The 14,034-nt window shown below is 41.9% G+C and overlaps 1 protein-coding gene across 6 annotated transcripts in view; it reads right to left on the bottom strand.

Annotated features, from left to right (window-relative positions):
• Window positions 1-13,802, bottom strand: part of CDK13 (cyclin dependent kinase 13) — a 46,865-nt gene extending 33,063 nt beyond the window's left edge. For 4 of the 6 annotated variants that reach the window (XM_059849722.1, XM_059849739.1, XM_059849746.1 and 1 more), the window contains exons 1-2: window positions 11,997-13,801; window positions 2,205-2,810 (exon numbers count right to left, since the gene is read on the bottom strand). In XM_059849722.1, coding sequence (XP_059705705.1) covers window positions 2,205-2,810; window positions 11,997-13,180 — 1,790 coding nt within the window. In that variant the 5' untranslated portion in view covers window positions 13,181-13,801. Of the gene's footprint in view, window positions 1-2,204; window positions 2,811-11,996 lie in introns of all 6 variants that reach the window. The other 2 variants (XR_009486956.1, XM_059849729.1) reach the window with 1 other exon arrangement.
• Window positions 13,803-14,034: the final 232 nt, after the last annotated feature.

Below are 14,034 nucleotides of genomic sequence, written 5' to 3'. Positions count from 1 at the left end.
TCATCCTTCTCCGTGACAGTTTTTCTACAATTTCTTACCTGCTTAGTTTCACAGATAAAGCAGGAACATTTCTAAATGGAAACATATTGCCAACTCACATAATACACAATGCATACATTTTTTCTTATTTTTCTTGCAGTAAGTAGTCCTTATACATTCACATACAGCATTCCAGTGTATTGCATATGTCTATGCTTCTCTGTGAAAACTGAACACTTCTATCTCTTTTACCACTTCCTAAACTGCCACTGCCCCATTTTAAAGAAGCATCACAAGAAAGCATAGACTGCCCTCATCACAAATATAATGGTTAACCTGCCATAAATAAACCACCTTAGTCCAGTGCATGTAACTGTCATGGCAATAAAAAACTCTTATTTTGAAGTTTACATATTAGTATTTCTCTCATAATTTTTCCCCAAAACTTTCAATATGAGTGAAAGTAACATATGAAAGGTTCTGACACAGATTTTAAAAGTGGCACATGAAAACAGAGGCAGCCAAGAGCAGCTTTTTTTTCAGGTCTGCTAAACATCATTGATGGCATTTTCCCTTTCAGCTAACCTGCACTGCGGGGTAGAAACACTGATGTTCCCTTAGGTTGCTTATTTGTGCGTTTATGAGATTCTTACTGAAGGAACCAGACAGTTCTGCATAGCATCAAGCTCAAACTTTCTTTGTTGACACAATTTCCCCACAGTAACTCAGAGCCCAAGGTAAATACCTTTGTCCTCCTCTGCCATTAAAAACATTGATCTTCTTCCTTTGATGACTTAAGCTTTATCATGATTTATAATTTCTGATCCAAATTTTATAACATCCTATAGGCAAAACTAAGCAAAGCATAAAAGACATTCCCTTACTTCTCATTAATCTTTCTAATGCAGCTGTTTGCAAGCAGTAGGCTTTTGGTTTTGAAAGGGGAATGAACCAACTTTGAAAGAAGAATGAAAGAACCACTACTTAATCGTAGCTTAACTCCTCAGTCTAGCTAACTTAAAACAGGTGATCCATTAAAATATAACAATAATAATAATATCATAAGCAATCATCCAGCTTTAATATGAAATCTCATTTCATATTGTTGCAATTAATACTGCAAGGCCGGTCATATTTAGTTAAATTACACAGACTAGTTTTTAGTTAAAACAGTAAATCTTGCTCCCAATATCAAGATTCTCATTTACCTGGAGAGGATGGCTTTGTCACAAATGTAAATGCAATCATACATGCACTGCACCATTATAATATTTGCTAGAGTTTAATGCTGAAGGGCAAGAAACTATTTCTTTCTTACAACTAAAAAATAATATATAACTGTCTAATACTATGTTAGGCTGCATTTATTTCCCAAGGCTTCTATGCACCCTTAAATATTTAATACAAGCTTAAATTACTAGCAAAAACAAAAGAAACATTTTCACCTCTAGCTAAAAATTTCTGTCTTACTTGTGAAGTGATTTTTTGCATACATGTGAGAGGCATGTAGCACCTTCAGCAAAACAAAACAAAACAAAACAAAAACCCACAAAACCACAAATCACAGAGAAGAGATTCCCTGTTAGGATTACAAACAGACTTAACATAGTCTAAATTCATATGACACTTGGACAGAGAAATTAATTTCTTCACTGCAGACCAATTTTACACTTCAAAATTGACACAAATAGCAAGCCATGAACCTCACTTCCATTATACATACTCAAAATAATACTGATCTTTGAAATAAATGACACTTAAATAATGCCCAGCTATAAAACAATTGTCTTTCAAAGGGAAGAGAATCTTTTCCTCAAACCCCAGCTAAATAGTTTTCTAATATTGCTACTGAATTCAACTTTTCCCCAGAAGTATGTATATGTTCACACCAAACTTGCAATCTTGAATCCTTGAATACATCCTTTCATTCATCCCAAAGCTATTATTACCAGCAATTTTTAAAACATTTCTTTAGTAGGCTTTTTATAGAAAGATTCTTCTTAGACTAAACTCTTCTTTTTTGAAGAACTAAAATTCTTTTTAAGATCAAATTCCTCCAGTTCACTAATAGTCACCAGTCAAACAGCTGAAGAGCAAGAACAAATTAAATAATGCATTAGCCTGACCTGGCATGTAGTTTTATATTTATTTCCCAAAGGAAACAACAACAACCATTATAAAAAAGGAACAAACAATCCCAAAAGCAAATATCTGTCACAACTCACCTTTCAGTTTCTTTATCTTCAGGCAGTGTGGGAGGCAAAGGCAAGGGTGGTAGTGTGGAGGTCGGTAGTACAACAATTCGATCCTTCTCCTTGGCTACTACACTTGGTGTACTTGGTTTGCTTTTCTCTTTTACAGGGACCGGTTGCTGCTTCACAACAGTCAATTTATTCTCTTTTACTGCTGCAGGCTTCTGTTTGGTAATTTTGTCTGCAATTAAATTATTTTCTGCTTTTATTTCAGGAAGCGAGACCTTTGCTTTTGCCTTGTCATTTTTCAGATTTGCACTGCTGGTAGGAGAAGGTGTATGCTCAGTTTTGATTTTCTTCAGGTCCTTAACATTGTTCACCTGAGGTGCACTTAGAGCAGTATCAGTGTTTCCCTTAGTAGGTGTTGAAGTATTGGAAGCTTTTGCACTAGCTTTGGCTGCCTCAGCAGCTCTTGCTTTCTTGTTTTTGTTCAGCTCAGCAGCCAAGCTACTCTTCAGAGTCAATGTACTAGGAGAAATACTTGAATGACGACTTCTGGATCTAGACAATCTGTGTCTGCTACGAGACCTGGAGTGCCTTGATGAATATGGACTTCTGCTTCGAGATTTTGCTGATCTCCTGTTTCAAAAAAGTAAAGATTTACCCAGATAAAAAGAAGTCTAGCTGCTTTCCCAGCACATCTACTTTTTGAAAAATTATATTTTTTAAATCAACTATTATCACCATGCTCATACAATACACAGAAGTGTATGAAATAGGAAAGACAATGCATTAAAAAAATAATATTCTATAGGTAACCAATCAAGATTCTACACCTTCCTGTTAAAGGACTCATTTAATCAATTTTACCATACCAAGAATAAAAAGGATATTCATCAGATTTACAAGTATTTTCTTGATTAAAGTTTGATGGAAATCTATTTTGCTTATCGTTTGGGTTTGGAGGAAAAAGCACTCAGGATTAAAAACACCCAGTCTTCATAAGCTGAACAAAGAAAAAAGTATCAAACAATAGCAAAAATAAAACTTCCTGAAGATACAAGAATTTCAGAGTTCAAAAGATAGCACACCAATGTATGGAGGTTGCTAAAACAAAACGAAACAAAAAACCTAGACCAAACCAACAAAAAAAAGTAACCCAGTAAATAAACAAAAAGAATGTCAACTACAATCCCTACGATCAGGACTACCCATCCCACACCAAATTTCCTTTTACTGACAATTAAATCAATTCAGTTTTAATTATCAACACACAAAATTACATCACAATGCTTCAACTAAACAAATATTTAATCTAGTACAATAACATTTATTTTGTGTGCAATATTGATTAATTTCTAAATGTACACTCTCTTCCTTTTGTAATGCAGGAACTCCTACCCAATAAAAAGTCACTCTGATAAATCAAAAAGTGACTGAAACGATGTGTATGCACACTATGGAGTATAGCACAAACTTCAAAATTCTACAGGTGTAATTGATCCAAATGGATAGAGACCCAGGAAAGAAAAAAAATCAAATCCCAGATGAAGATAACTCTTGGAAACTAGCACTGTTCAAGTATATGCCTGGAAGCAGGTTTTATAGGATTTTCTGGCACAGCAGGGTAACAATAACAGATAGCAATAATAATAATCCTGAAAGTTTTTCACATGAACAGATAGCAATAATAATAATCCTGAAAGTTTTTTCACACTTTAATTGAAAAAAGCCTCACAATTCTCTTCTAACAATTTTCAACCAAAATCTAATATTTTCTTTACTCAGTAAAGAGATATTAATTAATGTTCATGTCTAATAAACACCAAATAAAATCATAATATTGGGCACAAAAATTCCACTGAAAACTCTCTTCTTCATTATGAATCCTGTTGCTGAAGTAATTTCTCTCATTATTTTGAAGACCTAAATGCTAAATCCCACAGAATATTTTCAGAGGTTTGGCCAAACAGGAGTAAGACTAAAAAGGTAGGAAGTTCCATTATGCAGAGTTAAAACAATGTAGCGGGAGGAAGAAAAAGGGAGAAAATCTAGAAAATACACCCACTTCAAATGCTATCCCAGAGCTCTCTTCACACTGCTATCTCACTTTTGGGGAGGAATTACTGTAGATCTCAAACAGAGGTGTTACTGCTGCAGATCTGCACCTGCCCTGGAATCAGCACATTGCATTTCTCCAGCACCAAGCACAAGCTAATAGTCACCACTAGTCCTAAACTGACTTTTATAAATGGTCCATCATTTGCAAGGATGTCACTGACCTGTCTTGGAAAAAATTTCCTTGCACATCTTGTTTATAAATCAGCTATTTCAGACTGACTCTCTCCAATTACCTGTAGAAAATAACCTACATCCCAAAGTACACCACTGCAACCTGTACTAAATTTAAAACATGCCCTAAACGTCTCAAAATTAGCCCTACTTCTTTCGTAAGGATGATACGGGGTTTCTTGTTCATTTTGATTGATACGTAACAAAGAAAGTAATCATGTAACTAACAAATACAGACCTAATTTCACATGTACTAGAAAAGAGAAGCAGCAGCTTAAAACAACACAGTTGGTGAGACACCATGCCTGATTCTAAGACTGGTTCTGTTCCACTTTGGCACAAAATAACACAGGTTCACTTAGCTCACTACTAAGGATAAAATGAAAAAAGTCTGCTCAAATCAGTGACAACTAATGTCATCATCTGATTCAGCAACTATAACTCAGTGAGGAAGTGGCAGTTTTGAAAACCTAGGGCAAAAATAACCTACACTTCTATACTTCAAAAACAAATAAGAATTGACAGTGGATTGATGTCTGTACTTTCCCAATACTAGTCAAGAGAGTTTGGGACATGAACATGAATTTATGCAAGCTCAGCTGAAAAAAAAAAACAAACCCAACCATCATCTATCACAGGTTTCACACTCCACATGACAACTGCACAACTTCTCCATGTCAGAACTGCATTCATGTGGGAGACAACAGATGTGCATGCACACAAATAGTTAAGTTTCAGTCCCATACCTATTACAGCCCTTAATAGTGGACCAAAATGATAGCAGTCTAGTTAATGAAAAATGTTGACTGATTATAACACTGGCTATAACACTGCACTGGTTTAAATTTTCCAAAAACTTTTCATTATTTATGTCAGAAAAACTATTATATTACCTCTGTATAGTACCTTTAGCATCCCAAAAGCCTCAGCAAGAATTCCTTGCTGAACCTGAACTAATGAGGTAGACCCTAGAGAACGCAGCAAAAGCATCAACTATTAATGCAAAAGCACTTTCAACCAAACTGTCAAATCCTGAATTTTAGGTAAAAAGCATATTTGCCAAAGTGCTAGTTATTCAAGTTTATTCAAGTTACAATGATAACACCTGCAGTTTTCATAAGCTTAATAGTCTTTCCAAACACTCAACTATCACTTTCTTTCTGTGTAGTTCAGAAGTCCCAAAAGACTAAATAATTTATGTACAAGCTTTCACCTATAAAAATGTGTTCAAAATTATGGACACATTTACAAGCTTTTCCTCAAAAGCTTATACAGCACTCAGAGTGGAAAAATATTGCCTAATACATAATAAAACCAGCTCACTCTGTTCAGACCTAACATTTGACATAAAAGATGAAGTCACAGTAGCATAGAAATGCACTCAAACAACAGCCAATGTCTGCCAGTTGATGGGACACTGACTACCTAGTGAGACCCTGAAAAAACACTACGAGAGACATCTGAAGTACACAGTCTAAATCTTCCAGCAGGTCTCTATTAAATGTGTGTGCATGGATACGCATACCTGTAAAATGCCTTATCGGACATTTGATACCAACTGTTTCAGATGTAGTCAGCAGCTTGTTTCTAACACAGCCAAAAGGAACAAAAGAACGATGGCTGCAACTGCACAGACCTGCACTGCAAAAAGCAAATACATTGAACAATGCAATTCAAATTTCTCTTCCTGAAGTAAGGAGAGATCAGGAAGGCCACATTTCACTCTCTTAAACTGAAGCATCAGCATGTGCTGTTAACACACAAGGAGAGAGGTTAATAAGAAACCAAAGTTATTAAGAAGGTAACTTTCCTTCGATGCTTCTCCCTGTCTGCACCCAGGAGTTCTGCCCCATTTTAGAGCACCTTTGCCACTTAAGTCATTAAGTCTTCTTTCAGCATCTTGAATTCACTTCACACAAGTGTAGATCTCTACAGAGAGGACAACTGCCACACTTCATGACACTTGTAAAATCCTGAGACATTTACAGATGTCAGTGTGTTTTTATATATGGAGGGTGATGCCAAAAAGAAAATAGAAAATTTATGTGCCTAAAGACTATAAGTTTGCACAACTAGATTAGCTGCAAAGCGACATGGAAGAAATTACATTTTAGCTATAGCTATAAAATAAAAGGCAAAACAAACAAACAAGAAAAAAAGTTAAGATGTTCTATACAAACCATATAGGAGAAGAGACATATTTAAAGAAAGTGATAGAGGAAGAAACCACTAGTAAGGAAGCCACCCTGAAACCAAAACTCCACTTTTCAGGCCAAGTAAAATAGTGCCCTCAAAGATGAAAGGAAAAAAAAAAGGTTGGTTTAGGTATGACGGTTCTTTCTTTTTAATGTTTTGGTTTTGCCTAGTACCCAACATTTCATTCAACAAACAGGTATTCATTGTTTTTCTCCTTCATACAATGTACTTACTCACTTTAAGGAAAAAAAAAACAAAACTTAAAGAGATCAAAACATTTTGAATTACAGGTGTCAAAACTGTTACAATGTTTCTCCTTCCTGATAGGCAAGATTTTATTGCACTTCACTGGGTCACTAATAAATTTACAGATTAATTTAACAAAGAAAAAAGTCTACTGATATAATGCCACTTACATTCTCGAGAAAAAAATGAAAGAATTCCAAATAGTAGCTTAGAGTACTATCTTTTACTGTCTTGATATTTAAAACCAGAGAGGAAAGAAAACTGTTACCTATGTCAGATTTCCAGGAATGCATTTCATTCAGCTTACATGGTTTTTCTTGCCATGCTACACTTTTAGGCTTTTCTTTCTGTCCCCTTTCAGTACCCCCTCAATACAAAAAAAAAAAGTTACATTTTATTGACAAATCAGAATGATCATGTCTTATCTTCTCATGTTTCTTAACTTGAAAACCTCTTTTCTTCTTAACTGCTTTAAGAGCAAACTCAATCCATCATGCTGGTAGCCAGCTACATGTTACCTAAGTGCAAACAATTTTGTAGTTGAAATACATAAGGGTCTGTGAGCTGAGCAAGGGAACTAAATTTGCCAGTAACTTTTAACAGTGCATAACACAAAGGGATTTATGAAAATACGAAGGCAAAATCAAGAAACCTAACAGTCCAAAGGAGGTTAAAACAACCACTGTAGCCCAGCTCTTTCTTTAACCCACAGGTAATGCTGGACTACTAAGCACTGCCATCCTTCCCTGCACAGCAAGTGTATTTGAGAAGAGAGACCTAAGTTTAATCAACTTCACAACAGGCCTTCCAAGACGTTTATAACCCCTTGGTAACATTAACCACCTTGACAAAACAGTTTAGCTCATAGTATAGCTTTTCCATGTTGGTCTAGCAGGCAAACATATAGTTCATTTCTTTAAGCCATTACAGTAAAAGTATTCTTTCACTTGATACCTTATTCATTAATTTTACTTATTTTCTCTAGCCCCTAGTTCAAGATTACATTCTATGCAGCTCCGCAACCAACCTCCTAGTCAGCAGCTTTGTATATGAAGACTACATAACCTGCCTTCCTGATTCAAACTAAATGTAAGTCTTTAAAAGGGTCTCTAATACAAACTGGAAAACTCTGAGCTAGGCTTTTATTTGTTTCTTGAACCTGCTTTAAACCCCTCTATTATCATATGAGAACTTGGTCTACAAAGAAATCAACCAGCAAAAAGTCAAGTCAACTCAAAATCTGTGTTTAAACACATTTGAAGTTAAATTTTTCAAATTAAATTCTTTTATGCAAATAAGGAAAGAAGCAGCAGCAACATGGAAAAAGGAAAGGCACATGAGCAAAAGGCAAAGGCCAGCAACGCACACTGGAAAAATTAGCTACCTGAAACATTGAAAACCTAGAGTAGTTCATTTTAAATCCTGCAAAATACAGTTTTACTAAACAAAATGAGAGAGCTTTAAATTATATTTTTTAAAAATCTATCTTTAGTAATCAAGGGGGGGGTAGGGATCAAACTCTCTCTTAATCCTTTAAATTCAAAAGTAGTAGAATTACTGGAATTAAGTCATTTTCATATCAGTGCATGGCACCACAGCTTCTCCATTTACTATCTGAATACATATTTTACTGTTTTCCCTACACTTGTGATTTTGCACATAAATGACCCATATTCTGCAGAGCCTCACTACTACAGACTAGACTAGCTACCAATAGAGACTGAGTTTCCTCTAGTACCAAAATAAAAATAAATCTTGTATCTTTCCTATAAGCAACATCTATGCACATAGTAGTACTATGCTAGTAGTGCCCCACCCACTTACTTTTATCTAAGCAGATGGGTAGGTGTATCCAAATTTGGAAAAATGCAATTACTCATCTATACTGCTAACTCATTTAAATGTGTGATCACATAACATATGACCAAATCCAAGTTACAAAAAGTAGTTCTCTGGAAACTAGTTTAGCATGAAATTGTAGGAAGCAAGAGACTGCGTCTGTTTCTTTTGTCAACCCTGGGGTTTGGTTGAGAATTTTTTATTTAATCCAGTCATTTTACCAGTAGAGAAATAAATACCTCATACTTTTGGAAGAATTTCCATTTTGAAAATATGCATGTGCTACTTCAGAACTGCTGTGTTCCCTATCCACAAGAAAATAAGAGTAATACAAATCCACCAGCAGCAAGTAAAGAAGTTTTGTCAAACAAGTGAATACAGCTCAATGAGTTTATCTGAAACACAAACTTTCCCTGCTATTACAATGGAAAAAGTAATTAGTCCACCATTTAAAGAGTAATCACCAAGTATGGAACACACATCCAGTGTCTTTGCTTCTCCTTAGAACCCACAGGCAAACAACATCACTTAAAACCAGCTATGTCAGTACTGCAATTCAAACCTCACAGCAACAACGCACTGTTGCCGCTTCAAACTAGCAAAGCTGACTTCACTTGCTTCTCTTCAGCTGTTTACTCAAGTTTCTCCCTAAGCAGCTCAGACACCTAGACTAAAAAAAAACACCATTAAACACACAGGCTTTCCAAGCATGCTAGAACTGCTTTGTAATAATTTTCTACATACTAAAATAACGGGATAATTTACATAACATTAGAGAAGACACATACATGAGACATAAAACAGAAAGAGCAAAAAGACTTGCAGGCTGAAATACTCAGTCACATAAAAAGTCCCTGCTGTCTGGACACCATTACAGCTGGATACAAGCCCAGAATTATGCCTTTAAATGATACAGATGAAGAACACAGGTGCTGTAAGAAGGTGTTGCCTTCATGAATCCGTAATATTCTATCAAGTCTAAGGCCACTGTACCATTATCAAACAGGACAGCAAAATGTTCAGCATTTTGGTTGAAGTAGTAGAGAGTCAAGCAAAAAAGTGACTGATGACAAAACTATGATCACATCAAAACTATGATGACGTAGTTTTGAATAGCTAAAAAAAAGAATAAACCCCTACTCTTCTATTTCCCCACTGCCACTGCAATATACATTATGATCAATAGCTGTACAGAAGGAAAAAAACACTGGCCTTCATTTCTCCACAACAGGTAAACATTATCAACAATTTATCTTCACACTTTAGGTTTCTTTTGTTTTCTATGAAAGTGACATTTTTGCAATGAATGCCCCATTAGGACAGACCCTTCTTTCTACATATAGAAACCTCTCCTTTTCACTCAGCCATTCCAATTCCTGTCCTGAACTCCTGACAGTCTGCATTTGTCTGTAAGCAAGTAAAAACTGAGCACAAATTACAATTCAACTGGGGGGAAGTAAAAAAGCTAACTTCTAGAAACAGATCTGCGGGCTCAAGAAAGACTTACTCACTGCAGAGTGAATAATCAGGAGATTTTAACTTCTGTGCTTAAATCACAGGCCCACTACCAACAGAAAAAGAACACTCCAACAAACGGAGTGTCCTACAGCCCAGTTAGTCAATGCATACAGAACCCTGAACTTAACTGGGCTGTCAATCTGGCTATTCCTAAATGCAAAACTCTGTGCATCATTATTAGCTTTCTTATTCCAGGATATAAGCAACTACAGAAAATAATCTGATTCCTAGGGCGCTTAAATCAAAATATGCACATAATAATCCTGTTATGCTATTAGTCAAATAATTTTGAAAGTGTGTTTTAACCACTTGTAACAGAATCTCACAGAAGAACAGCACAATGTTTTCAGAGCAATAACAGTGTTTTCTTCTTGAAACACCCTACTGCTTACATAATTATTCCATACAACCACACCTTTAGACAATCACTATTCTTATCCCACGGCGCTTTGGCTCTGCCTTTGAACAAAGTAGGACACAGCTTTGTTACTTTGTTCTTTAAACAACATTTAATGCACATGCAGGACAGCAAACCTTACCAAGAGCCCAATGAAACACGGAGCGGCTTTATCATGTTCCCTGGATACACTACAGGATACCCCAAGTGGTGATCAACACAAAGCGCTTATTAAAAACACCAGAGAACAGTTCTCAGACAACCCACCAGGTAATGCCTTGTAAACAAAATTCTTGCCAGTGGAACAACACATTGCTGGATACCTTTAAAATTTAAGTCCAGACATGAATTTAAGCAGGTCTACAAACAACGAGGCAATAGTACGACTTCAATACCGGAAATAAAAATCTTCAGTTATAAATACATACTAATCAAATGCTTCTAAGTTTCCAGTGTACTTTTCTGCAGGTTAAAATATTCTGAAAAACTTTAATTCCACAACACAGTTTGCATCTAATTAGAAAGATACAGCCCACACTTTCTCTCCACATAAAATTCAAAAACTCATGCAATGCCAACCTTTACACCCTGAGTTCCCACTAATACTAAAGAAAAATTATCTGTAAGCATGCATTAATTATATACACGTGCATAACCTTACCAGGAAAAGAGCTTATGATTTTCATAGCTTATGTAAAGTATGAGACAATTTATCAAAACATGACACTGACTCAATTTTCTAGCAAAACAAAAAGCCCAAGTCCTTCTATAGACCTCTAAAAAGAACAAGAAAATACTTGTAAACACAAATTGTCTGTCATCTGGTTTTCTCTTTAGATTAAGAGAAATTAAACCAAACCCAGATATATTCAATATGCATCCTATTTTACCCAAGAACAGAATAGATAAAAAGGTACCAGGACGTCTGTACTTTGTAAGCAAAGATTTAAAAATCAAAATTGGTCCTTTAGAAAACCTGTCCTCAAAGGAGCATCTTCCTTCAGTCACTCTCACTTGAAAACGTTCTCATACCTTGTAACATTTAAAAGCCTTTTTCCAGCCAGGTGGTCTCCCACGGAGAGAAACTAGGCACGGAAGTGCTACAGGCACCCGCATCTCCTTTTCTCCCCGAGAGACAGGACAGGAAGATCTTTGTACTTCTCCCTCTCCCCTGCCCCTCACCCCAGTTTTCTGGCAGCAAAAGGACAAGAGGGAGGAATTGCTGCTGGATGCAAAAATCCCTGGCCTCTTCTGCATTCCTGCCCCAGCCATTACTCCCCTCCTCCATACAGCGGGCCCCCACGCCATCCCACCTTCGCCACCGGGCCCGGACTTACCGAATAACAGGGCTGTAGGGGCTTCGCGACCGGCGCCAGCTGCTGTAGGGGCTGGGCGACACATCCCCGCCGCGCTCGTACGAGCTGTGCCGGCTGTAGCTGGGGGATCGGCGTCGGCTGTAGGGGCTGAGCGGCGAGCGGGCGCCCACCGGGCTGAGCGACTTGCGGCTGCGCTGGCTCTGAGACGAGCGGTGCAGAGGAGGGCTGTCATCCCGGCCGGGGCTGGGCGATGAGCGCTGCCGCCGGTACGCCTTGGGCTCGAGCTTGTCGTCTCGGTAAGCTTTCGGAGGGTCCTTGTACGCCGACGGTGGCTCTTTAGCCGCTTTAGTCCGGCTCCGGTGTGATTTGCTCTCCCGGTCTTTCCTGCTGCTGCTGGGCGAGGGGAGGGAGCCCTTCCTGCGGCCGTCGCTGCCACCGCTCTTGAGTCCCTCCCGGTCTTGGCTCCCAGAGTGGTTGTGGCGGCTGCGGGATTTGGAGGATGAGGAGGGCTCGGATGCCCCGCGGCCCGGTGCCGCCGTCCCCTCCTGCTGCGCCTTTTCCTCTCCCCGCCGGCGATGCTCTCGGTGCCGCTCCTTGGAGCGCCCGCTGCTGCCGCGGTGCTCCCGACGGGACCGGCCGCTTCGCTCCGCCTCGCCCCGCTGCCGCTGGGTCCCACCGCCCGAGGAGGAGCCCGGGCTGCCCGCGCCGCTGCCCCCGCCGGCCGCGCCGCTGCCCAGCAGTCCCTCGGACTGGGAGCTCACGTCGTCGTATTCCTCCACCAGCGTGCTCAACCCGCCGCTACCGCGCCGCTTCTCCGCTTCCTGGGTGCCCCCGCCGCCGCCGCCGCGGCCCCGCCGCCGCTTGTGCCGGGAGCCCGAGCGCCGCTTGCCTCGCGGCCGCTTCCGCTCCCCGCCGTCCCCGCAACAGGAGGAGGCGCCGGTGGCCGCCAGGAAGAGCAGGGACTGTGGCGGCAGCGGCGGCTGCAGCAGCGGGGGCTGCAGAAGCGGCGGCTGCAGCAACGGGAACAGCAGCGGGTGCGGGGCCGGCGGCGGCGGCTGCGGCTGGGCCGCGAAGCGCTTCCGTCTCCGGTGGTGCAGCCGCTTCTTGTCGGCCGCCGCCTCCACCGCCGTGCTGCCGCCACCGCCGCTGCTCCAGCCCCGGCTGCCCCCGCTCCCGCCGGCCGCCGCGTCCGAGGTGCTCGGCATCGAGCTCGCTCACGGCCGAGGGCGCGGCCCAGGGAACCCGCCGCCACCGTCGCGCTCAGGGCGCCATGGGGACCCGGCGGCGCCGCGCACACGTACCGGGACGGACACCCGCGGGCCGCGCTGGGGCCTCGCTCGCTCCCGCACCGCTCGCCTCACATGGGGCCGCACCAATACATACGGGGTCGGGCTGAGGCCGGGGCTGGGCGCGCTGCCCGATGCGGCGGCGGCGGCGGAGCGGCACCGGCAGCGTCCCACAGGCCGGCGCGGCCTCTCCCGCAAAACGGAAGTGTCTCCTGGAGGCGGCGGCTCCTCCTCACTTCATTCTGGACCGCGGGCGCCGCCGCGCAGGGACACGGGCACGGGGCGCGGGCCTCCTCCACTTCTTCCCTCAGCCGCTCCCGGCAGGGCGGCTGGGTCAGGCCAGGCCGGGCCGACTCCGGGCGAACTATCCGGGGCCCTCCGCGGCTCCGATCCCGGTTCTCCTGCCCAGCGGGTCTGCACGTGTCGGGGCCGCTCCCGCGCCGCCGGTGCCCAGGAGCGCTCTCGCGGCCTCAGCGCCGCCGCGCGCGGGTGACACACGCACCGGGGGGGACACGGACACGGCCCGGCGACGCGCGGCGCATGCGCGACGCCGGAAGCTGGCGGGGGAGGGGGAATGCGCCCCGCCAATCGGGCGCGGCGCTGCCGCCTTCACCCGCATGCCCGAGAGCCGCCCCGCTCTCGCGAGACTTCACCCGGCCCTTCCCCCCGTCCCCGGCGCCTCTCGCGGTAACTGCTCCTCTCGCGGTAACTGTGCCGCGGGCCCCGTGGGCGGCGACTGTTCCGTGCCCGGAGACCAAAGATGGCGCCCGGTG

Source organism: Haemorhous mexicanus, chromosome 1, assembly GCF_027477595.1.
Source record: "Haemorhous mexicanus isolate bHaeMex1 chromosome 1, bHaeMex1.pri, whole genome shotgun sequence".
NCBI lineage: Eukaryota > Metazoa > Chordata > Aves > Passeriformes > Fringillidae > Haemorhous > Haemorhous mexicanus.
Note: the sequence above shows the minus strand (reverse complement) of the source record. Positions and strands in the feature narration are given on the sequence as shown.